Source organism: Ascidia mentula, chromosome 2 (assembly GCF_947561715.1).
Source record: "Ascidia mentula chromosome 2, kaAscMent1.1, whole genome shotgun sequence".
Lineage (NCBI taxonomy): Eukaryota > Metazoa > Chordata > Ascidiacea > Phlebobranchia > Ascidiidae > Ascidia > Ascidia mentula.
In genome coordinates this window covers 10,877,674-10,892,622 of record NC_138567.1, presented here as the reverse complement: position 1 = coordinate 10,892,622, position 14,949 = coordinate 10,877,674, and the positions used below count along the sequence as shown (strand labels likewise).

The window sequence follows — 14,949 nt, the reverse complement described above, 5'->3', positions numbered from 1 at the left end:
TACTCAGATCACCTGCGGTTTAGGTATCTACACTTTGTAGTGTTATCACAAGCAAGGTTTGTTTTTTTAATATAGAATCATCCTAAAACACATCTTTTTATTCCTGAAAATAGTAACAAACAACATTTTGGTAATTTCTTTCGCCTGGCACCTAAGCATAATCAAGTTTTTTCAGTGTTGTGCTGATCGTCTATTATTGGGTAGGGCCCATAAAATGTGATTACTGAGATTCAGGGGCCTATTCTTTATCAATGTAAATAACCTTTGTTTTAAAGCAGTAATGCGCGCTGACTCCAATCCCTTTCCATGCGGCCTGCTTTTAATTTTCAAGAAAATCGGGATTCAGTTTAAATTTTGAACAATTTAAAGAGGGCGTTACTAACTATCTGAATATTGTTTGAATCTTGTCAATAGACTTTTTTTTTCATAAAATTGTCACATCTGTGGGGAATCACACCCTGTTGAAAAGTTGTATTGCAAATATACATCAAAATATGGTCCAGGAACATTAAAAAAGGAATCCACAAGTTTGTTTCACACGATACAAATGTGTTTAGTGCAAAGTGCTTAAGTTAATATGGGTCGTAAAATAATTTGCATGTTCACATCAAAACGTGTCCAAATCACAGATAGACTCAATACTACATACGAGCATACATATTTCCAGTTTAAAAATTAAACATTCACAATGAGCTTTTGTCAACAGTGGGATAAAATTATGATTAGAGTTTTGCAACCAATATTTATTGCAAGCTTTAACTTATCCAACCTTCGGTTTTGGTATCAGCTGGTAGTAATTTTGCTGTTTTTTTAGTGGGAGAACGACGAAAATAAGAAAGTTAAATGTAGCCTATAGCATTTCTTCGAGCATTGGAATCTTGATTACTTCATAGGAATGAGAAAACATAAACCACAGGCAAAAAGCAAGTGTATCAGAAAAAGTTGGAATGCAACATTAGTGCATGTAGTAATGACGTCAGGCAACGGTGACGTAGCACGAATTAGGTACGCGGTGGGATCAGTGCAAACGGGATTGGAAACTGATGTTGTTCTTTCGTATACGAGTTTGCTCTTTTATGATGTGGCCATCATTTTTACGAATTCTGTGAAAAAATTTAAAAGGTGAAATCTTTCTTTAAATACAATGTACTTATATAAAGGCATGACTTCGACTATTATAGGTAGCAGTAAAATACTCAATAATGCCTCCCGGTGATAATGAAAATTTCAATGAAAATGAAAAAAAAACAATTGCAACAAGGAATCCACAGCTAAGCTATTTTGAAACAAAGAAATTACCATCGTAATTAACTTGGCCATCTCCATCAACATCAGCCTCTCGAATCATTTCATCAACCTCCTCATCAGTTAGTTTTTCTCCTAGGTTGGTCATCACATGACGGAGTTCAGCAGCAGAGATGAAACCGTTGCCGTCCTAAATTAGAAACATTGGGTATAAAACAGTGATAGGCTAAGATTGCCACCCTGTTTCGTCTAAAAACATAGCCGACTTTATTACCATTCGGACTTTCAAAATCCAAAAACAACAATCGCAATATACAAATATTGAAGCTCCAGTTTATGACGCCCTTGAGGCCAATTTAAATTTAACAACCAAGGGCAATAAGGGCGAGTCATTCCAATAAGATTTGTAAAACCATTTTGGAAATACGCACCTTACGGCATGTTAATATCACGAAAGGATTCGTGTGTAATTAAAGGATCCTTGGAAAGCAATTTAAAAGCCATGTGTAAATATGCCCAATTCTGAGGTGCAAGCTTGCAAATATAGCTGCCTTTAAAATGGTTTGGTGTTAATTCACGTTTAAATCGACGTAAAAAAGTTTTGAATGGAGGTAATTTTGTAACACCAAATCATTTTAAAAACAGCTATATCTGCAAGCGTTGCATCTCAGAATGATAACATAGAAATTAGTACAAACGACATTATCTTTACACCAAAAAAAGGTACAACAGCAATTGAGAATGAGTGTAAAGAAATAGTGAAAGTAGGTCAGTGGATCAGTAGCCCACAACTCGTTGCGCAAATTACTTGCCGCTCAATTCTTAAAGTCATACGTAAACTAATAAGCTGCAAAACAATCATCATTCGCCTGATGCAACAATTGTGCGGCGATGCGTAGCAAAAAAGCAACGACGTCATTTCAAAGGAGACTTTAGAAAGCAGCATACTGTTTGTGTGAACGTGTGAGGGTTCATGTGATATGACTTTATCAAACAGTTACGTAGTTTTGTACCACTACCAGGGTGACTTTTTGAATTGTGTAAGCCATTAGCCAAAAACATTAGTTTGACTGTTGAGTGGATGGCTCCTTGGAATTTTTGGTCTCCAATAAAGCACAAATCGAAACCGAACAAACAACAGGCAGTAGTAACAGCATTTGATATTTCATTAATATAACATATACGTGTACGTAATCTGAGCCTATAATGCGTAAAATATTAACCGAAAGTGTTCCGGAACTCGTAGACAGCTACGAGTCTGGAAGTTTGCATAGGCCTCACCGGCGTCAGTCGGAGGGCGTGTAAATGTTTGTCAACGTTATCCACAGTAGTTGTTACCTTATCAAAAACACGGAAAGCCTCGCGAATTTCTTCTTCCGAGTCTGTATCCTTCATTTTCCTTGCCATCATCGTGAGAAACTCGGGGAAGTCAATCGTGCCGTTACCGTCCGCATCTACCTCGTTGATCATATCCTGTGATATAGAAAATATACCATGAGGATGTTCAAATAACACTTTGTTTGATTTGCTGACTTTCCCTGGGCAAACTACTTGTGAAAGATTTGCTCGAAATACTCAATACGTTGGACAGCTACTTGAAGCAAAATGAGGACTTTGCTTTCTTATAGCACGCCGAAAATAAAAATTACATTTAGCGTATAAACTATATTTAAAAGCCTTGGTACGTCCATAGTTGAAAATATAAAATAAACGTTAATTTTACGGTTTACTTTGCAATGTTTTAGCATAACGAACTTAAAATTTAATGGTGAAGCTGCGTAAAACGATATTTTTAGGCGCAAGTAGGTGAGTTTCACAGTTTGCTTTTTGGGGTTTGAATTGAAGGGCGATAGTTGCATTTTGTAGTTTTAACCTCTTGTGGTCTGCCAAACAGTAACTCAGGTTCTTACTTTGAGCATTAATACGTGACCAAAGTTCGCATTAATATTGTTTACACAGTCTGATGTCTGAAGTAGCTTACACACATTTTAGCCTGGCAATAAGGTCTGCGGTTTCAAGGGAAGGGCTTTTTATAATCCTGTGCCGTGAAAGCCTGCCAATTTCGAATAAAGGCAAAGGTCGCGAGCTGCATGAATAACTTTCGGCAAAAAAACGGATGAATTATTCAACGCTGAAAGCTTGCGGCCGATAGTAACAATAGTGCGCTGATGTCGTTCACCTGTAGTTCCGCTTCTGTCGGGTTCTGTCCAAGGGACCTCATCACTGTGCCAAGCTCCTTTGTGGTAATGGTGCCATCTCCGTCTTTGTCGAAAAGCGAGAAAGCTTCCTTGAATTCTGAACGAGGTCGAACAAACTGTAACTTTCAGTGCGCCTTAAGCAGCTCATCAATCATTTACGATTCAAGGACGCGTTAAAAAGTAATGAGAGTCTCTTATACCTACTTCACTATGGGACTGTTTGTTTTTACGGCAATTACACTGCCTTGTGTATCTGAACAGTTTGAAACTTTCGTATCCGTAACACCAAACTTTATAGGCCATTTGGCGTTAGTTTTTTATTATATGTGCTAACAGTGAGGGATGTTTGAATATATTCATTGCCCACCTGCAATTTGTTCTTCTGTGAGTTGGTCTTTTGCCTGACAAAAACATATTGTTAAAATAAAAAAAACTTTTGATGTTCAAGACGTCTATAACTTACAGATATTATTAAAAAGTACATACTTTTAGGGTTTATATTCGCCATGCTTTTACACTGGTAATGTAATTTCCACTGTGATAATGAAATCATTGATCTAACTGAATTACAGCCATGTCCCTACATTACGATAGTTAAATTTCGGGCAGTACATCACCTAATTCGGTATGGTTACCGCATGTCAGTGCAGACCGCTACTGCCAGCAGGAAATAGACTGCGGTAAATCATACTGAGACATGTTATGGGTTTTTGGTTTGCTCAAAGGGCGTTAAATTGAGCTCCTATTAAATGAAATGGGTTTATGACTCAACCAATTACCTTTTCACATGTTAAACCTTACAGCTATTAACAGATTAGCTTTAAATCAAGAATTTTTTAATGCGAAGTCGTATTAGCATGACAGTTCTCACCATTTTTGTTGTCGCGATCGTGTCCGTTGGCTGGGTTCAAAAAGTTAAAAGTTTTGGTCTAAAAACCTGCCAAATGACAAAAAAACACCCAGTTAAAACTTGGTTTGTCACCAACAGCTTTCGTCGTTTATACAAGCTGGCCTTTTTCCTGTTGCTGAGTGAGTCAAGCTCGCAACTGAATAACTTATATTGTCTTCATGTCAACCTCGGTTTCGTATATCGGAAAACGCGGTCCTTTCCTGCATGAATTTATCCTGCAACATATGTCCTGTCAACCGTCAAGCACGCACTGGAAACCGGCCTCGCCATGACAAACTGAGGAGCAAGAAATGTTTGAAACAGGGCAGAAAAAACGAATGCCTATTTTCGTTTGAACGGAGGGAAACACAGCTCTTAACCACGCAATTTATGGAACTGGGCACGCTACAAAGGGGAAGGAAATACTTGGCATTCGGGAAGGCTTAAATACGCGGCCGCAAACGCTGTGCGCGTATCCCAGGCTGTTCATATTCGCATTGTCTCTCTAACTTAACAATCATAGTTGACCCCCTCAAGTATAACTTCTTTAAATCAACAACACCTAACCGGCGAACCCTGTTAGCTGGCACTGTTAGACTACAGTCAACTACACTCTTTAGCTTGCTCTGCTCAGTCGCACCACGTTCAACCTTTTTCCCTCCTTTTTTCTGTCAAGAGTGCCATCTGATACCTCTTCCTACGTCACAACATATTAAATTCCACCCCTCACTGCGGCGAGAAACAACAAAACAGTCCGACAACCGTGGCCTGGGGATTACAATTAACAAAGACGTCAACATGCAATGACTGACCCGAAAATCCCATATACACGCATGCTGACCATGTGCAATGTCGGCGAACGAACAGTTGAAAAGTGGAAGGGTTTGTGACAGTCGGCTTTTTTATCTCTTAAGCGCAGACCCATCCTTCTCACTTTCAACATTGTGCCCTCGCGGGCATAAACAAATTATGCGACGATTCGATTTTGTCAGACATATTCGCTGCGCTCGCCTGCGGACACTGTAGTAAAATCAATGCCTCGTGACAGAGAGACGCGATCTCATTGGCTGTCATATGCCCGCATTGCGCCGTATCAAGCGAGACCGCGCGAAGGCCCAGGGCTGGGAAGGAAAAGAGCGAGCACAAGAGAGCTGGTATGCGCCATTCATTCTGCGTTGCTATGGTGTTATAGGCGTGACGACGCCCAATCTTTTCAATTCATAGTCTGGCGGTTAGTGACGCCTCGGTGAAAATTGGTTGATCGGGGCCATATCGCTATTTCTCCATTATCGTTATTTGGGTGTTGTTTCATTCAATCGCATACATTAAATGGCGTCAAAGTTTGAAATGGTATTATTTAAAGCTAAACATGTCCACATGTTCGGCATGAAACCACATGGGCCATATTGCCTGATAAGGACTACAAAGCCTATTGCGAAACATCCTTTTATTGTAGTTCTTAACTATATTTCTTACTCCATCCTTAAGCATTTTTAACTTACATTGATAAGTAAAACAGGTTATAATTTCCCACGTTACGTGCGAATGCACAAACTCATGTGACCTTGCCTTTGTTTAACAAACACCTGCTCGTAACAGCTTGTAATTGGCACTTGTTATAAAAGCCGAGCTGTAATTGTCAGGCTGCTGACGTGCCATGTTGCGTGTGAAATGTTTCTATACTGCCAGTATACCTACAATCAATACAACACACCGGCTGTAATAAAACACCTATTATTCATCCATCTGCATTTGTCTACAGCGTTCGTGACGCTATTTCCGCATTCAGAGGTAGGCCGGGTGTAAAATGAGATAATGTGATAAAACGGCACATTTGTCTAGCATGTCCCAGCGTAAAGTTTTCCGGCTTACTAAAATGAGCAACATTCAGTTTATTCAAAAATGTAAGTCCCTGTAGCATTCCCTAGTAGCTTGTGCCATCGCCAACATAAGTACACTTCCAAACAGGGCGGGTAAAAGCGCAGAAACCTTCTCTTGGCAACAGCAAATATTGGCACATTCTTCGCGAGGAAAGTCTTTTGTTAGTCCAACGCTTTCCTGTGCTTGTATTCAGTGGCCGTGTAAAGTACCATGTAAAGATAGACTGTAAAGTAAATGGACATATGCTGCTTGTATGATCTGATCATAATGCTGACGATCATAATAAAGGTTTCTTATAAAGTTGGTGGTGCAAGAAAAAAATCCTACCGTACCGATTGAATTTACCTCAAAAAATAAACATTGTGTTTTAGCTAATAACTATTGACGACACAACATGCGTTGAATTCTCACCGAACCGCCATATCGGCAAAGAATTCTGTTACTGGAACTGCGTTTTAAACTTCTCCAACGCACATATACCACTGCTGGAAGTTCATCTAAACGTTTTTTGAGCATTGAGGTTTATTTCGTCACACTTCTTGCGCACAGTAATTAAACACAGGCACACGAGCTTTTCATGAAAAAAGTCGTTGTTGGTTATGTGGTTAATGTTCAGCCAAAAATTTAGATTATCTAGTTGCGGAGGCGGTAGGATATTGTTGCCACCGGGTGTCACTATTTCGCGATACTGTATTTCTTGTTTTTATTTGTGACGTAGGAGTAAAGAAACATGGCAAGACGTCACTATGATACGTGCGGTGCGTTGAGTAAAGTTGAGGTTAAAAATATAATTCTCACACACACACCCGAGTTCCGCATAGTTCACTGTAGACCATATAATCAACGATTTGCTGAGCAGCAACGTTAAGGTGGTGCGGATCATACGAAAACGGCTAAAAAGGTAAATTTGCTTCAATAAATGGTTATTATGGTAACAACTTTTGAAAGGACATAACTCTTTCTTTTAAGAGTCGTCTTTCGTCTAAGTGTTAAAGCTGTGTTTGTTTATTGTTTCATATTCGATGTTATGTTGTGAAAAAAGTCGAACACACATTAGATATCTTATATGCTTCATGCTTGCAACAGACGTTGATATGGCAAGTGTGGCAAAAACAAACCAACTGGTTGATGATATTGGAAGTCGTCTTGCCAAAGTAAAATTAGAATCAAGAGACTCTGGTATTACACTTATACCATCAGAAGAAAGTGATTCTGAAACAAAGGTATTTTTGTGTCTAATCCGATATGGTGGCATTTTATTGTCTAGAACTTTCTTTAGTTTAGAGATCCTGACAGTGGAACTTCAAGTCCATCACACAAGACTAAGCCAAGAAGCGCTTCGGATTCTGTGACACAAGTTTCTAAGCAGATATGCCTCAAAGACACTGAGGTAAGCAACAAAAAATATTATCCACAAGTTTGTCAAACAATTTTCCCAACTTTCTCTAACTCTGTTGATGCCATCTCATAGCTTTTCTTCCACATGCCCTGATGTCATATGAGGTATTTTCACAATTGTGCAAATACTCCTAATGTTGACAATAAATCTGGGTAGGCACAGAGTAAAAAACCCAAAATTAATGATTAACTTTAGATCTAATATATGGGATTACTATGCGTTGATCAGTATGAGGCAAATTATAGTAAAGTCAGTATTTAGGTTTGTATAGCGACCCAGCTTTTACACTTTTTCGAATCAAATGGTTTGGGTAATGTTTAACCATTTTTTGGATGTAGCTGAAAGTGTATTTTAAAAACTTTTGTACTAAGTTGTGAATAGCTCATATCCACAAATGTCTGGAACTGTAATTTAGTAAATGCATTCGCGTATAGTCCATTAGGGCCAGCAGAGACCTTTTTTGCACTTCAATTAATTTTTAATGAGCAGTTTGCACTTGGTTATTTATTACCTTGTGGTAAGTGGGGATTGGTCAGTACTAATACATTGCTTGTAATCTTTACTCTTGTGTGCACAGTTGTACAGTAAAGTGCATAGATTTGCCACAATATGCTGCTGCCTAATCGATCTTCTATTGTGTTGTACAGATCAGGGGTAAACTTTAAAAGTTGCATTTTATGTAGCAATCAGTTTTTTTGCTTATGTCCAACTTAGAGTGTGTGACCAATTTTGGGCAAATTTCCTTGGAGGCCTAGCCTTGGATTTTGCATTTTACATGTTTAGCTAGTTAGACCGGCTGCTCAATGTTAAATGAGTGGATTAGCAATTTATTGTCATCCAAGGACTTTCACTTGCAGCTACCATATGGTATTCATTAAATGCCTGTGTAAATTAGTCCCCATATGTTCAGGTTGTAATGGCAGACAGATGAAGTCATTCACACATCTGAATAGTGTTTCCATAGACAGAGTGGTGGCGTAATGCATAATTTATAGATTCATGGCATAGATGCTGTGAATCGATTGCTCATTACCAGTTTGTTGTCTACCCAGTTAGAATGCAGCCCAAAGTGCAGCGTTGTCAATCGAATGCTTCAAACATTTATAAAAGAGCTGGATTGTTAAAAAATGGGCCGTGTTGTAAATGGAGAAGAAGCTGATTTCAAATATGTAGCAACCAAAATATTTCAAATATGTGGCATAAAACGATATTAAGCTGCTGAGGGTGCAGGGTGGTATTTTGATGGTCAGTATCACGTTTCTAAATGTGTTAATGCAGAATATGAAATTCTAAGAAGTCTTTTCCAAGTCAAGAAAGTAAAAAAAACTGTTTTCATTGTCATGGCATCTGCAAAAGCCTTTGTCTGCTGAGTTTCACAATGAATGTGATGTTAAAGCAACAAGACATGCTTAGGCAACCACATAACAAACCACACAAACCTATGTGAATGTTTGCCGAATCAATATGTGGCTTTAAGTGGAGTTTAACCTGATTCTGCCACACTTGGAATAGTGCAATACTTTTACACACCACTGATTTTTATAGAAGGTGTGTGTAAATTATTCATGTCATTTTGTGAAAAAATTCATACAAAATTGCATTATTTGTGGTGGTTTTGGCAAGGATAGCGATATGACCAACAAGATAGGCTTGCTATGTTGAAGCAGCGTTCTAAATTCATTTTTAAATAGCTTAAATTTTGAAACGTTGCTATTTACTGCAGTTAAAATAGATGTTAAGGTATCGCAGTATGGACTATCAGCTGATTTTTTTTGGTTTATGTCTTGTGGATATAGGTTTTAGTATGAAGCAATATATGTAGCTGCCAACTGCAGAATTACATCCTTGCAAAATTTGATGGTAAGCATTAAAAATGGTGTAATTTAATATCACGCTGATATGGTGATATTACGGCACAAACTATTTAGTGTTTGCAAAATATGTTTTTTTTTGTGAACATATGAACATTGCCAATTGTGCAAAAGTGCTGCATAGTTGAAAATGCCCTGACAGAACAACACCTTATCTATAAAAACAACACCTAATATTTGGTTGGGTATAATGTTGTATATGCTTTACAAAACTGTGTACTTTGCAGGAAGGAACAAAGCTCAACCAGTATGTATTGAAAGATGATCTTGGTCGTGGTTCATATGGTGTGGTGAAACTTGTTTACAATGAAGACAACAATAATTTATATGTTAGTACAAAGTGCTTTGGCCAGCCACATATATGTGGCTTATGTGTATGATATCATATTTCATATTTATGTATATATAAATTATTTTTTATTTAAGCCTTATTAATTAAAACCAGAATAATTAGGTTAAAGTAAATTACACAAAATTGAGATGTTGCCTTTTTTGACAAGTTTTATGTACAAATCAAAATACCTCATAAAATTAGAGTAGATGACATATTTGAAGTAAGCTAATATTATTCTTTGATAATGTCTAAAAGAAGTATTTTTTTTTCTTTCTTAGGCAATGAAAATATTTTCCAAGAAGAAACTTTTGAGGCAGGCTGGATTTGCTCGTAAGTTTGTTCATATATTTTTTCATACTGTTAACACTTTTAGAATCAAATTATATATCTCTGATGTAAGAAAGTCAATCGATTTTGAACTGAAAAAAAACGTTGCTATACCAGTGGTATAATGGAAATTGTTTTTTCAATATGATAGGGTATGGTTCCCAAAATTGATTACCAAGAATTAATATAAATTAAATTTTAAGTATTTTAAAACTATTCATTATGCTTTGTGTTATATTTTATCACTTTGATTTTGTACCTTACATTATTTTTTTCCACAGGTCGACCTCCAAGAGGCGGAAGAAAAGCTTCTACCCCACTTGATCGTGTTTATCAAGAAATAGCCTTGCTCAAAAAACTCAATCACTCTAATGTTGTTAAACTTGTTGAGGTGGGTTAGGAAGTTTCAGTTATAAATGCTTTTTCTTTACTTTTTAAATAAAATATTATTTAACAATTTTATTGCATAAATTATGTGTGTATAATATACACTGTATGAATGTGACAGAAATTTTTGTCATTACCCGATTTATTTAAGACTGTTTTGTTTATGTGTGGTGTCACTGAGGGTCATACTATTGACTGATAAATAGTTAGAAGTCACTTTTTGTTTATTGATTCTGCAATTTCAATTCTAAACTTGGATACTGCAAGATAAACTTTGGCACTGGGTTTAGGTGAAATGTGGCCTTTCACTGTAACAAGTTCAACTATTCAAAAATGATTTATTTTATTGGGTTGTAATTGTAACAGTCTGCGGTAAAACTTGAGATCGGCTGCAAAAAATGAAGATTATATGGAAGATAAATGAGTAGCCTGGTCTGCTCAAAATGCACAGTAGCAAATATCTTCACTGGCCCTTAGTTGGTTATAAAACACCAAATAATCATTCATAATCTTTCCAATAAATGTTAGATGCATTTTTTTCTCATTAATAATTTTTTTCGTATTCCCATATTCATTACTTTGCCTTCATAAAACTTGTGATTTCTTGTGTGACCGTTACCCACTGTTTTCGTATATGACAGGTGTTGGATGATCCAGCAGAAGACAATCTGTACATGGTGTTTGAGCTCATGAAAAATGGGTTTGTGAAATTGATTTGTTTTAATCTAATTTTACACTTTCTTTTAGGTTAAGTAACCTAATTTATTTGTTCCTGCTTTTCACCTGTGGCATTTGCAGAAGCTGATGACTTTGCATAGAAATACAATTAGTTTTAGTAAACTGTCCTTAATTTGGTTAAAGGACATTGTGTTTTTAGGGAGGTTTTGGAAGTCCCAACAAAATCACCTCTTAATGAAGCAACAACTAGAAAGTACTTTCGTGACGTAGTACTGGGCTTGGAATATTGTAAGTAAATTTGTATATACACTAAAGGCTTTTCAATAGCTAAAAGCTGATCAAACTTGCTTTTGGTATTGTGGACTTCATTCCTTAGAATGTTGATATGGTCACCATGTGGAATGTATGACAATGTGATCACTGGAATTCCCTGTAACTGTGTTGTTATATTATGTAGTATTTAGTATTTACCACCTTGCAGTGCACTTCCAGAAGATTATACACAGAGATATCAAACCCTCAAACCTCCTTCTTGACGAGCAAAACAGAGTCAAGGTCTGTTTTCAAATTTCTGCTGCTTTAAGTCTGGAACACTTTTTAACAACTTATCTGTTTTTTTGAAACCATGGACAAAATAATTCCAGCAATGTATTTTAGAATTGAAAGCTGCATTACTTCTACATTGTTACCATGCCATTTTGTTTCAGATTGCTGATTTGGGAGTGAGCCAACAGTTTTCAGGAGGTGATGCTGAAATGTCGAGCACAGTTGGAACGCCAGCTTTTCTTCCACCGGAGGCAGTGTCAGGTGCTTCTGACAAATTTTTGGTAAGCATTTGTCAATTATTTTTGCATTCCCCCTTGGATTGGAACAGTTCAATGATTCTTTGCTAACATTGAAAGAGTTGATATCAATAATTTTGGAAAATTTATGCCGAAAGATTAAATTTGTAAATGTGAACTTGCCAATAAAATGTGTTCCTCAAGTTTGTGCAAGTGCAACAATATTTGTCATTTCTCAAGATCTGGCCATAGAATTATATACATATGCAAACACGGTTGAGACATGCTGTCACCCAACCTGGAAAATAAACCTTCTTAAAACATCCTCACAGTTAATATTCTTAAAACATCTTTTTAGGGGAGACCTGTTGACATCTGGGCTCTTGGTGTTACCCTGTATAGTCTAGTATATGGGGAAACACCGTTCAAAAGTGAACACATCATGGAGTTGCACAAGCAAATTTGTGAACAATGTGTTATCTTTCCTGCCAGGTGAGCAGTGTGTGTTAAAAAGGAAATGTATGTGCAGCTTCTGTTTAGTTCGCCAACTTTATTGTAGATGTGGTGATTTTGTTGTTATTGAGGCCGTTTTGGTTTATAATATTGCTTGTGTGATAAAATTAGCCTTGTACGTTATTTGTAGTGGATTAGTGTATTTTCTGGTGAGTTATTTGGTCAGGAATGCATGTATTACATATATTTATGCTATGAAAGAAAATTTACAAGTTCTTTTAGCACAGTGCATCCTATACTTTTTAAGTTCGCCACCCACTTTTAATGCAAGTTTTATTGTGCGACCCACAATGAGATATGACCAAACGTGATATAATAGAAAACTGTAACATTTAGAAATGCTTCGCGACCCACCTAAAATAGCTTCACGACCCACTGGTTGGGAAGCACTGTTTTAGCAAAAGCATGATACTCAAGAATTAATACGCTGTGGCCAAGTTAGTTTCGCATTGATTACTGTGCAAAACATTCCTTTAAATCACCAAAATTCTATTAACAAAACTTTTTAGTCCCACAGTGTCCCAAAGCTGTCAGAACCTCATCACTAGAATGTTGGACAAAAATCCTGCCACCAGAATCTCCCTCCAAAATATTAAGACTCATCCTTGGGTGACAGAAGATGGATCTCGATCCTTGCCGACCGAAAGCGAAAACTGCCACCTGGTTACCGTTACCGATGAGGATATTCGCAGTTGCGTGAAGACAATTCCCCGACTGAACACACTGGTACGTAACAGTAAAATTTTGCTATTTTTTTCTGGCGTTTTGGCGAATCTCGTAACATGATCACTGGAAAAATGTTGAGAATTTCCTGCAGTCGCGCGATGGTCGGTTTTTCAGAGAACCCATAGGCTGACCCGTGGAATATTCCGGCATATCTTTGTACAGTCACTGGCGGGGCCAAGGGGGTGGTGCAAATGGGTGATGCATTCCAAAACTAAAACGATTCGAGGTTATTTGTTTTTCAAATGCCCAAGACATTAAATAAGTATTAGATACTACACTGAATCAGCGAACCAAGGTACCCTGACATGTTGTCGGTAGAAACTGATGTTGCCTCTTCAGGCGAAATAGATTTTTCTGTTCTTAAACAACTATAAATCTGTCTGCTTGGTTGCTGTTTTCAACATTATACATAAGCTGCCCAAGATATGTGGATTACGTTTGTCTTCAAAATAATTAGATAAAGAATAAGCACGACTAGTCGTTTCCTTAGGCGTCATTTCAACCCAAAAGCTTTCACCGGTCTGAACTTACCAAACATTAGACTCGACCAAAAGTTTGTGCAGTCCACGCCAAATTGGCGTCATTGCTCTTCGTGCACCTTTACCATACAACGAGCCTTATCACAGCTTTTGACGTTTTATAGATTTTAGTGAAATCGATGTTGAGACATCAAAGCTTCAAGAACCCTTTGCTGCAGAAAAAGCAACAAGGGACAGCAAAGAAGTCCTAGTGGAGGGGAATTCCCGTTTCGGAAATCTACCCAAAGTTGCACGATTTTTGGTCAGTGGGTGCCGCAGTCATTTTTGCTAGTCATTGCACTTCTCCGCGCGTTGCAGTTGTTGGACAAAAGTAGAAGCCATTGTAGCTGAAGCATTCTGAATTGAAAGAACTCCTGTCGTTCGTGGGTCATTTTTGCAGTGCTTCTGTGGTAGCGCCTATCCAGCTATCACCATTTTTCATTAGAAAAAAATTTTTCGGTTCAAGTTTCGTAACATTAGCTATAGGTAAAAAGCTGAATCAAACCCCAAGGAAAAAGCAAGAAACAAAATTGAACAAGTGCCCGCCTTGTACCATCCAACTTCTAATTTCTTTCGACTGTTCATTGTATTGGTATTGTGCTTACTTTCGTATAACCGTAATATATACCCAAATTGAGCCATTACCAACTGCGTCATTTCGTTTTAACGTGTAGTACGTATTAACCGTTTTTTAGTTCCACGTGTCCCTATCTGGAACTCCCCATGGGTGTTGCACTAAGGCATATCAACATATATCATGTACTGTATAATCGGGCGTATTTGTGGTGGACCAATTAAAACTTCGTTCTACCGTTGGTGTTTCAAAGAAAAATCGTTTCTGGTTGCTTTAATATGTACTTGTTAACATTTATTGACTAAACACAGGACCGATACAGGAAACATTTGACCTGTGAACATCAGAAAATGTTCAAATCTAATCAAGTCGTTTTTAAATTAAACATAGGTTCTGTATTTCCTAGGACCGGCCCGGACTACGCAGGGTGCATCGTTATCACAAAGCTCATCGTTTTATTATATACCTTTATCATGTTTTACAAATGTTCTGCTTCTTGTTATCCATGATTAAACTATCTGGTACCTCATGAGTTAATAGGAACCTGTAGATTGCACTGTCCTGCGTATAATGAACACTTTGCAGCTTCAATTTGTGCGTCTATAGGAAACAACAATAAAAAGGTGA

General features: G+C 37.5%; 2 protein-coding genes across 2 annotated transcripts; one reads left to right on the top strand and one right to left on the bottom strand.

Moving 5' to 3' along the window:
* Window positions 1–456: 456 nt before the first annotated feature.
* Window positions 457–4,385, bottom strand: LOC145888995 (calmodulin-alpha). The gene is made up of 6 exons (XM_082979863.1): window positions 4,315–4,385; window positions 3,811–3,844; window positions 3,425–3,540; window positions 2,584–2,718; window positions 1,300–1,435; window positions 457–1,103 (listed from the first exon to the last, which is right to left on the bottom strand). The coding sequence occupies exons 1-6, from the start codon at window positions 4,315–4,317 to the stop codon at window positions 1,075–1,077; spliced, it is 453 nt and encodes a 150-aa protein (XP_082835989.1). The 5' UTR covers window positions 4,318–4,385; the 3' UTR covers window positions 457–1,074.
* A 2,549-nt stretch (window positions 4,386–6,934) lies between these two features.
* LOC145888993 (calcium/calmodulin-dependent protein kinase kinase 1-like) lies at window positions 6,935–14,949 on the top strand. Its single transcript, XM_082979862.1, has 13 exons — window positions 6,935–7,114; window positions 7,300–7,436; window positions 7,493–7,603; window positions 9,711–9,812; window positions 10,096–10,147; window positions 10,426–10,535; window positions 11,173–11,231; window positions 11,409–11,497; window positions 11,691–11,764; window positions 11,917–12,036; window positions 12,350–12,483; window positions 13,014–13,230; window positions 13,874–14,949. Exons 2-13 carry the CDS (start codon window positions 7,308–7,310, stop codon window positions 13,958–13,960), a joined length of 1,284 nt encoding a protein of 427 aa, XP_082835988.1. The 5' UTR covers window positions 6,935–7,114; window positions 7,300–7,307; the 3' UTR covers window positions 13,961–14,949.